Below are 11562 nucleotides of genomic sequence, written 5' to 3' on the forward strand. Positions count from 1 at the left end.
ATCTCAGACTTAGCTCCGACCCAATTATGTCTCGATCTTTCAATTCAAACCAATTTAATGGTGTACGACACTTTCTCCCATATAATGCTTCATACGGGGCCATCTTAATGCTTGACTGGTAACTGTTATTATACACAATTTTGGCTAAAGGCAAAGACCTTTCCCATGATCCTTTAAATTCAATCACACATTCCCTTAGCATATCCTGAAGTATTTGGATGACTCGCTCTGACTGCCCATCCGTCTGTGGATGAAAAATTGTGCTGAAGTTCAATCGAGTACCCAATGTCTCATGCAACGACTTCTAGAATCTTGATGTAAACCTTGGGTCTCGTTCGGACACTATTGATATTGGCACTCCATGCATTATGACTATTTCTTTAATGTACAACTCCACATATTTATCCATCGAGTAATCTACCCGAACTGGAATAAAATGAGATGTCTTAGTTAATCGATCTACAATAACCCATATGGAATCCTTTTTACCAGGCGATAAAGGTAGCCTTGAAACAAAATCCATGGTAACTCGCTCTCACTTCCACTCTGGAATAGATATCGATTGAAGTAATCTAGAGGGTACTTGATGTTCAGCTTTCACTTGCTGACATGTTAAACATCTTGCCACAAACTCCGATACAGCTCTTTCTATACTAGGCCACCAATAACGACTTTTTAAATCCTGATACAACTTATTATCTCTGGGATGCATCATCAGAGGACTATAATGTTCTTCATAAATATTATCTTTCTTCAAATCATCATTATCCAGAATGCAAAGTCTTCCCCTATAATATAGACATACATCATCTCTTACTTCGAAGTCTTTAGTCTCATTCTTTTCGACTTGTGTCATTCTCAACAAACATTTCTCATCTTGACTTTGTAGCTCTTTAATCCGATCCAAGAACATTGGATTTAACGTAAGCTCCGCAATTAAGGCACCATCTTCCTTTAATGACATTTGTGCATCCAAAGCCCGTAAAGATGAAAAAATCTTTCGGCTTAGCGCATCTGCTACCACGTTCGCCTTGCCAGGATGATAATCATTAATTATATCATAATCCTTTAGAAGCTCAATATACCTTCTTTGCCTCAAGTTCAATTCTCTCTAAGTCAATAAATACTTCAAACTCTTGTGATCAGTATAGATATGCATCGTTCCCCATACAAATAATGACGCCAGATTTTCAATGCAAACACAACTGCTGTCAATTTCAAATCGTGCGTCAGATAATTTTTCTTATAATTCTTCAACTGTCTTGAAGAATAAGCCACAACCTTACCATCTTGCATCAACACACACCCCATCCCATTATGAGATGCATCACTAAACACAACATAGTCTTTTCCAGACTCAGGTTGTACCAGTATAGAGACCTCTGTTAATATTCTCTTAAGCCCTTCAAAACTTTCTTGGCACTTTTCCGTCCAAACAAAAGGTACATCCTTTCGTAACAACTTAGTTAGCAGCAAAGCTAACATTGAGATGTTCTTCACAAACCATCTATAATAACTAGTAAGTCCCAAGAAACTCTAAACCTCAAAAATATTCCTTGAAGATTATCAATCCACTATAGCTTGAATATTTGTTGGATCTACTCGTATGCCTTATGTGGAAACTATGTGACCAATAAAAGCAAACTCGGCTAACAAAAATTCGCACTTTGACAATTTGGCATACAACTTCTTCTCGTGAAGCGCCTGAAGAACTACTCGAAGATGAACATCATGTTCTTCTCTTGACTTGGAATATACCAAGATATCATCTATGAATATCACCACGAATTGATCCAAATAAGATTGGAATACTCGGTTCATCAAGTCCATGAATGCCACTGGTGCATTAGTCAAACCAAATGGCATCACTACAAATTCATAATGCCCATATCGAGTTCAAAAAACTGTCTTTGAAATATCATCGTCTTTGATTTTCAACTGATGGTACCCCGACCTTAAGTTTATCTTAGAAAACATCGATGCTCATTTCAATTGGTCAAAAAAATCATTAATCCTAGGAAGACGATATTAGTTCTTTATTGTGACTTTATTCAATTAGGCGATACATAATCGCATATACCCCTCCTTATTTTTCACAAACAAAACAGGTGCACCCCAAGGAGAAACACTAGGTCTTACAAACCCCTTATCAAGTAATTATTACAGTTGGACTTTCAATTCTCACAATTCACTTGGATCCATTCTATACGAAGCCATAGAAACAAGTTCAGTACCCGGATAAATCTCAATCCTGAATTCTACCTCGCGATCTGGAGGCAATCCTAGTAAATCCTCAGGAAATATATCTGGAAATTCTCTAACCGTGGGAATATCATTTATTATAACTTTTGGAATTCTAGTATCTATCACATTAGCTAGAAAAGCTATACATCCATTCGACATCATCTTCTTCGCAGTCATGGCCGATATCACATTCAAGGGTTATTTCGATATTTTGCCAATTACTACAATTTCTAAACCTTCGGCATTATTTAAAAACAAATATTTCTTACGACAATCGACTCAACTATAATGTGAAGACAACCAATCCATGCCTAGAATAATTTCAAATTCATCGAAGGGCAATTCCATTAAGTTGGCCAAAAACACAATCCCCTGGATCTTTATAGGGCATTTGCTATATACTCTAGATACTCTTGCACTATGATCCATAGGATTTACCGCTATCATCTCACTCACAATTGGCTCTAAAGGAATTCCTCTAGCTCTAACCAACTTTGTACTAATGTGTTAATGTGTAGAACCAAGGTCGACTAAAACAAATACATGTTCATCGAAAAGATGAAAAATACTTGTTATGATCTCATGGTCAACCTGATCCTTATTAGTTTTAATGTTATAAATTCTAGAGACTCCCTGAGTATCTTATCTCTGCATTGAATTCGTTTGTCCCCTGAATCTACCCATTCTTCTACTTCTATTTGAGGTTGTCACTAATCTTTCAGACTGTGCCGAATTATCACCATATTTCTTAGGGCTATTCCAGGCAAAGTGACTCATATCGCCATATAGAAAACAAGCTCCACTGATAAATCTACATACTCATCGGTGCAATTTTCCACATGATTGACATTGATTCCTTTCCCCATAAGCTCTACCCAAGTTAACAGTAAAAGACTGGGATGATCTACTTTTCTGTGAAAGTGTTGCAAAACTATCTCTCTCATAGAATCTTGAACTCGAGCATTTGCCTCTTTTAGCATGATGGGGAGTGGAAGGTATTCCTAATCTTTTGCATGTTTCCTCCTAAGCTCTTTCAATAGCTTTGGCTCTATTTATAACTTATTGTAGACTCGACAAGTTCAAGGCTAACATAATCTCTTTCAGCTTTGGCCTCAAACCCTCTATGAACCAATCATGTCTTGCCTTATCGTTTGGCACAACTTCAGTGGAAAAACGACTCAACTTGTTGTACTCAGCCTCAAATTCATGTACGGCTCGATCACCTTGCTTTAAATTAAGGAACTTCAACAACATTGCTCGTTTGAATTGTTCACCCACATACTTGTTTTTTTAATTCTTCCTAGAAAAATTGTCAGTTGACTTGCTCCGGTGGTGCATACATAGTAGTGTTGGACAACCATACTCGAGTTGATCCTCTAAGAAAAGATACAACTGCTCCTAACTTTTCCTAATCTGAGCATTGTAGGCTTTCAAGCATTAACATCACATCATTTAACCATATATCAGCCTCCATAGGACCCTCACCCTCATCTCCTTGGAACTCTGGGGCTCCCAAACTCTTCAACTCCTTTGGGATCAACATTCTAGGTACTGAATGAGCATGGGGAGATTGAAACCGAGTTAGTATAGCATCAAGGGCTTGCATGAAAGTTCCAAACTTAGGTGTCAGAATCCCTTGAGGTGCAGGTGCACTTGCATTTTCAAAATGAAGAGGATGTGCACTATTATCCTCAAACTTTCACTCCTCGTTCCCTCTTGCATTTCTTGTTCTCCCGCTCTTCGCGGGTTTGAGGATTCTGACATCTAATAAAACATACATAATAATAACAATACCATTAGTAAGGAGTGTTATCAATCACCCTCTACTGACACCATCTCAGTAACATTGACAACCTTAATGGCATGTAATCCTTTTTCTATTTTAAAATAAAATTATATTTGGTTGAGAATCGATAAAACCTGTAGCTCTGATACCAATAAATATAAAACCCATATACCATATAAGTTTTCATATACGAATACAGATGTCACATCACTTTTTTAAAACTCTATACACATATTTAAGAAAACTATAAATTTTTTGTTACAAAACTTAACTCCACATAAGTTATCATACTAAGTAGTAATCATTAAGTTATATTACATAATATTTTGTTAAAATTAATTACATGCCAAACAAAGTTCCAAAATGAGTACTATTGTCCTAATGTTATTGGTGAGTCAACCTTAATGGATGATATCTTCTGAGATGGCTGCACTCCTTACTGGATTAATCTTCGCTTTACCTACGTGTGAAAGCAACATACGTTAAGTATATACTTAGTGAGATACAATATTGTAAAGGAACCTTTATGTATATACAAATATGTCATATCATTTGATTCACATAGAATTGTATATTCTTTAAGGATTCTCTAATCCTTTTTAGTTAAACTATATTACATTCATAATTGTCATAATCATTGGTCTTTATTCTTTATTTTCATTAATAATGTCCATTCTTGTTTATCATACACAATTATACATTTGTAATTATAACATACCTTTATGTTGATAATGCACCCATATGCATTTCAACTTTGGCATCCTTTCATGCCAATAATGCACCCATATGCATTTAAGCTAAGATATCCTTTCATGCCAATAATGCACCCATATCCATTATTTTATGCCGATAATGCACCCATATGCATTTCAGCTAAGGCATCCTTTCATGCCAATAATGTACCCATATGCATTACTCTTTTATGTCGATAATGCACCCATATGCATTTCAGCTAAGGCATCCTTTCATGCCAATAATGCACCCATATGCATTATTCTTTTAATCATTTATTCTAGAGCAGTTCATACTCTAAAACTAATTCATAAAATTCTTTCCATACATTAAATAAAACTTAGTAACTACTGTAAAACATACTTTAAAATTTAAACATTATAATTGTATTTATTGCATATTGTACTTAAATAGATTTCATACAATAAATGTACTCACCTGACTTTCCTTGCTAAGTATCCAAAAGTAAAGCTGATTACTCCTGTACTTTTCCTTTGGCCTTAGTTTTGCTTGTCTTGGGAGTTTGGTTCCGATATATTCAAGCATCAATTAAAACATGTACCATACCCAATGTTAGTATATTTCCTAACCATCATACTTAAACCATATTCAAAAGATTATATATATATATTATTAACTTTCTATTTCAACATCAACCTATTTTTAACATTTATGGCTCCAAAGTATCGATACTTCTACCCTGGTACCGATACTTCTATACTATTTTACCGATACCCCTACTAGTATCGATACCAATATTAGGTTCGATGTTGCCTGGTATCGATACCCTTACCATGGTATCGTACTACCATACTATGGTATCGATACCCCTTATGGTATCGATACCAATATTAGATTCGATGTTTGCTTGGTAAGATACCCTTACAATGGTATCGATATTGCCTCAATCGTATCGATACTGATTGAATTAGTATCGATACTATCTAGCAATTTTATCCCCTTTTTTCCTATAGTATCGGTACTATTCTATCAATACCGATACCCTTGCCCAGATTTTCCACTTTTTAACCCAATTATTAGCCAAATGGGGCCAAATTTCTTTAAATTTACACCCAACAATTCTACTTAACTCTTCTTTACTTATCCATACAAATTTTCCTTCATCTTGTTTCATAAAATATCTAACATCTACGAAGAATATTAAGTTCCAAGAATCACACCACTTTTTCTAATGTGTTTTTAATCCTACCCAATGCTTTTAATCTCTCATTTGCCTCTATGACAAGTTAAATCTACTATAAAACATCTATAAACATTCCTATATTAACATATCCTTTCAAAACCCATTTTATAAAATCCCCATTGTTTCCCTTATCTCCTCATTTTAATCCTATCTAATCCTTCCTTATGCATATATATCACTTAATGTTACCAAAGCAACCCATAATTTAAAGAAAACTCTAGCTAGTGGGAATTTACCTTATGATAGCTAGTAGAATACTTTACTTTCCTCTTTCTTCCTATTTAAAATCCCAATTATTTTTAATTTCATTTTCCTCTTAAAAGACCAAAATGCCCTCTTAACTTATCTATTGATACAATTAAATTTAAACACTATTCAAAATTTTTTTTCTCATCTTTTACCACTTATTCAATTTAAATCTTAAATTTTCAAATCTTTTCAATATAGTATCTGATCTGATATATAGGATATTACAAAAACAATTCAATTTTTTTTAGAAGTTTAGTGTTCTTTTTCTTGTAATTTCCAATTGTCTCCGAGAAAATATATCAGACACTTTAGTGTGTTCTATGTGCAATTGAGTATTTTTCTGAACTAAAATTAAGATTATCTTATCTGATTTAAAAGTATGACTTTATTATCTGAAATGAAAGCATGATCTCTTATGTCTATTTTCTGATACAAAAATATATTTCGTTCATGATTTCTGATATTATTGTTGACTATTTAAAATTTTAATATATTTGGGGTATATTATTTGGGACATGATATAAAATCTCTACAGGTACAACTCTGATCAAGTTGGTAAATATTTATGGACTTAAGGTAACCCTTGTGTATGTGCCTACGCTTCAACTTGGGTAAATCCTTATGGACCTAAGGTATCCTCTTAGGTAGGCTCGTATGCCCAATGAGCCTAGGGTAAGTCCTTAGGGAGCTAAGGCATCCCATTATGTTGATTCTTACGCTTCAGCTAGGGTAAGTCCTTATGGATCTAAGGTGCTCCCTTAGGTAGGTGCCTATGTTTATGTTATGGTAAATCCTTATGGACCTAAGTTATCCCCTTAGGTAAGCTTCTAGGTCCAATAAGCCTAGGGTAAGACCTTAATAATGCAGTTATGGAAACTACATATTGATGTTTGAATAGAAGGTAGTTAGATGAATTTTAAACTATTGTTTGAAACTATATGTATACTTCTCTCTACACTTATTGGAATGCACTAAACTCTCTAGCTTAATCCTTTGAATATATATCTCTTTTTTATTCTTTCATATTGTAAGTTTCCCAACTCTTACTTAGAGTTCAATGAAGGAAATTTCATATCATAATTGGAACTTGTAAATTTTATGATCACCATGAAAAATTTAAGCTTTATCATATACTTGCTTGTGTCAAAAGGAATTGATCTTGATGTAGTTATCGACATCAGTAATAAGGATTCCTTTGACTTTGCTTGCAAAGTATGATACTTATGTAATTAGGGGACATGTAGGTCATATCTTATTTTTATATTAGGGTTTGAAACTCATTTATTTAACGTGTACTTTTGAATTATGTTTTGATGATTGAATGATTTCTAAACTTACATTTTATTTTAGAATTGTTTTATAGTTTTTAAATGGTTTGAAATTTTTTATGTTTTTCTAGTAATTTTATTTTGGCTCATCAAATATGACACGTCAGATTGGATTGGAACATCCGTATCAATTTATGGTGTTGCATAGAAAATGGTTGATTTATTAAAGTATATTATTTTTGTTGTAAATTGTTCACTTCTCAAAATAACAAAAGCCTTTTAGAAAATGATATAATGAATTATTGGAAGCATTTGAGTGGGAGGCTTAAACAACATAAGCATAGTGTTGAGCATATGACTAATATAAATACTTGGAATGAAATAAGAATAACATTAGAAAATAATAAATGTATTAATAAGGATTTGCAAGAAGTAATTTTAAAAGAAAATGAACGTTAGAAATAAGTTTTAATAAGAATAATATCCATTGTGAAATGTTTTACCAAAAATAATTTAACTTTTCGAGGATCTAGTTAAAACATTTATTATGGTAATAGTGGTAATTTTGTAGGTTTAATTGAAATGATAGTTGAATTTCATTTAATACTGCAAGATCATGTTAGACATATCCAAAGTCAAGAAATTCACTATCACTACCTTGGTCTTCAAATTCAAAATAAGTTGATTCTCTTTTGACCCTTAGTGTTAGAATTTTTATGATAAGGATAATTAAAGAGGTAAAATATTTTTCTATTATCCTTGATTGTACCACAAATGTGAGCCATTAAGAACAAATGAGTTTAATAGTACGATGTGTAAATATGGATGAGTTTTTTATAGTTCATAAATGTGAATGATACATGTGGATTAGAGCTTTTTACTGAATTATTAAATGTTTACAAGTCACTTGATTTTGATGTTAATGATATCAAAGGTCAAGGTTTTGAAAATGGTTCTAATATGAAAATAAAACACCAAGGAGTTAAAAAGAGATTACTTGAAATAAATCCAATGGCATTATATATATCATGTGCTTGTCATAGTGTTAATATCACTCTATTGGATATGGTGTATTCTTGTGTCAAAGCTATTTCCCTTTTTAGAATTCTACAATACATATATACACTATTTGCAAGTTCTATTAAAAAAAGAGAGATTTTGGTTGATAATGTTAAAGATTTTATAGTGAAATCTTTGTTTAATACTCGATGAGAGACTCGAATAAAAAAGTTAAAGCTATTAGATTTCAACCACCTCAAATAAAATTAGCTTTGATGGTATTGTACATTTCTAATGGTGAAGATGCCAAGACAAGAAGTGAAGCAGAAAGTTTAGCTAATTCTCATGTAAGTTTTGAATTCTTACTTTGCTTAGTGATTTGGTACGAGATTTTATTTACTATTAATAGGGTGAATAATAAATTACAATTTAAATCTATGTGCATTGGAACTACAATTAATGAATTGAAAAGTGCAATGCTATTATTTGAAAAATATAGAAATGAATGGTTCAAGTCTTGCATGGGTATTGTCAAAAGTCTTACATCTGATAGGAATATAGAACCAACACTTCCAACAAAGCGTTATGTGTTTAGAAGAAGACAATTTGATGAGAATGATGATGAAGAAGAAGTACAATCACTCAAGGTATCTTTTAGAGTTAATTATTTTCTTGTGGTTTTAGATTTGACTATAACTTCTTTGAAAAACAGATTTGAGCAATTATAGCTATTTGAAAATATTGTAAACTTTTATTTGATTCCAAAAGATTAAAATATTTAGGCAATGATGAATTGCAAAATCTTTGCATAAACTTTAAGACTACATTTTCTCATAGTGATTTGTTTAATATTTATGCAGAAGATCTTTTTTTCAGAACTGAAAGTGTTGCAAATGATTTTGTCAAATGAGTTAATGTCAACATTTGAAATTCTCAAGTTTGTCAAAGTTACGTATTGTCATTTAAATCTTTTAATTGACTACTGAATTCTCAAAACTATGTTGGTGAGAGTTGCATATGTTGAAAGAAGTTTGTCAAAATTAAAATTGTTAAAAACCTATTTGAGGTTGTCAATGTAACAAGAAAGATTGAATGGTCTAGTCATTTTATGAAAGATTGAATGGTCTAGTCATTTTATGTATTGAGAAAAATATGTTAGATCATATTGATATAGACGCTATTATTAATAATTTTGCATCTAGAAACACTCATAGAAATTATTTTGTGTGAGTAGTTGGGTGTTTAAAAAAGTTTCTTAATATTTTTATTTGATATATTTATTAGATAGTTTGTTGAATGTAATAAAAAGTACAACTTATAAATAAAATAATTTATTTTTGTATACTCTTAGAATTCATTTTTAATATTTATTACTAGAAACTCAAAGTTTTAAATTAATACTGGACCATCAAAATCTCAGAACCAGACCTACTACACGTGGATAGCATGGGTAAAGCTCAGATCGTAGAAGACCTCTAATCCTAGTGTGCTTGTTATTTTCTCTGTATGTTAAAAAATTGATGTACGGAATTGGATGATATACATGTATTGTATTAGGAGTATGAATATTTATTGCTAAATAAGTGGGAGTATAAATATTTATTATTAAATAATTGATAGTATTTAAATATTTATTACTTTATATTCACTTTAAATTTATTAAAAGAAAAGATCATAACTAATATTAAGAAATGATGGTAAATTAGAATTTTATTATATAATAATTAAAAAGTAATTTAATAAAAAAATTATTCAAAATGAATAAAATAAAATAAATCAAGAAACCACACAGCGTAGTGGGGATTTATTTTCTGTACCACGTACTGGGTTTTTAACAACGAAAGAAGCTATAAAACCTCTTTTTCTAGCAAAGAAATACTAAATTTTATAGGGTTTGAAATAGCTTTTCTCAATGGCGGAGAAAGAGCCATCGCCGGATCCCGCCGAGACCAACCCATCAACTGAAAACATGAATCTCGAAACCCTTGATTCATCTGCCCAAAACCCCAATGCCAACGGTGACTCGAAATCGAAGCGTAAGAGAGAAGAAAACGGCGACGTATCCAAAAAGAAGAAGATGGACAGGTCCGTAGACGAGGAAAGCCTTGAGAAGAAGTCGGAGTTGCCCGATTCGGGTCCTGTCCGGCTCGGTCCGAAGGAGTTCGGGTCATCGGCGGAGATGTTTAACTACTTTTCCTATTTGCTTCATCACTGGGGCACTCAACTGAACTTTAACAAGGTACTTGATTAAAATAGCTTATTCTCTGTTCTCTGTTAGCTTTCTGCGCAAAAGATTTTGATTAATTCGTGTTACAGTATGAACATATGGTATTGCTGGATTTGCTTAAAAAAGGCCATCAGGAGCCTGAGAGAAAGATTGGTGGAGGGATCAAAGCTTTCCAAATCCAAAATCATCCAGTGTGGAAAAATAAATGTTTCTTTGTGATCAGGGAGGATGAAACTGTTGATGATTTTAGCTTCCGGAAGTGTATTGATCATATAATCCCCTTACCTGAAGATCTGAAGATAAAACATGCCGGAAACAGGGCATCGGGCGGTGGCGGTTGGAAAGGACGTGGTGGAAAAGCCGGTGGACGAGGCCGTGGGAAGGTTGGTAAGCATAGAAACCAAGGCAGTAGTTAAAAATGAAGTTGAATTTGGATTAAATTCTTTTGCAAGATAAAATTGTTTTCTTTTGCTTGTATATATCTGATCCTATGTTGATGGATATTGATGTTATCAACGCCCTTATTTATTGCTTTTTTTTTTATTTGAAAAGATTGTGTTTCTCTTTGTTTAAGCAATGCTTTGGGAAATATTGGAGTTTTATTCCCCGTTAAATGCTAGATAAGGGCGATAAAATAACATTGTCAATTTTGTGTATTACTGAGTTTAATTTGAAAATTTTAAAATTAAGTTCGATTTGATTCAAAATCTTGGTGAACTTAAAATTATAAAGCTCGATTTAAACTCGAAATAAAAAATTGAAGATTAATTCGAAATCTCGTGAGCTTAAAATTATCAAGCTCTACTAGAAATAAAAAATTAAAGTTCGACTCGAATTTAAACTTGAACGTTAA

The 11562-nt window shown here is 32.5% G+C and overlaps 2 protein-coding genes across 2 annotated transcripts; one reads left to right on the forward strand and one right to left on the reverse strand.

Annotated features, from left to right (window-relative positions):
• Positions 1–535: 535 nt before the first annotated feature.
• Positions 536–2421, reverse strand: LOC120168853. The gene is made up of 2 exons (XM_039177137.1): positions 2263–2421; positions 536–952 (listed from the first exon to the last, which is right to left on the reverse strand). The coding sequence occupies exons 1-2, from the start codon at positions 2419–2421 to the stop codon at positions 536–538; spliced, it is 576 nt and encodes a 191-aa protein (XP_039033068.1).
• A 7951-nt stretch (positions 2422–10372) lies between these two features.
• On the forward strand, positions 10373–11152 carry LOC120168839 (protein EMBRYO DEFECTIVE 514-like). The gene is made up of 2 exons (XM_039177128.1): positions 10373–10721; positions 10799–11152. The coding sequence occupies exons 1-2, from the start codon at positions 10395–10397 to the stop codon at positions 11123–11125; spliced, it is 654 nt and encodes a 217-aa protein (XP_039033059.1). The 5' UTR covers positions 10373–10394; the 3' UTR covers positions 11126–11152.
• The last annotated feature ends 410 nt before the right edge of the window (positions 11153–11562 follow it).

The sequence above is a fragment of the Hibiscus syriacus genome, unplaced genomic scaffold, assembly GCF_006381635.1.
Source record: "Hibiscus syriacus cultivar Baekdansim isolate YM2019G1 unplaced genomic scaffold, ASM638163v2 tig00111721_pilon, whole genome shotgun sequence".
Lineage (NCBI taxonomy): Eukaryota > Viridiplantae > Streptophyta > Magnoliopsida > Malvales > Malvaceae > Hibiscus > Hibiscus syriacus.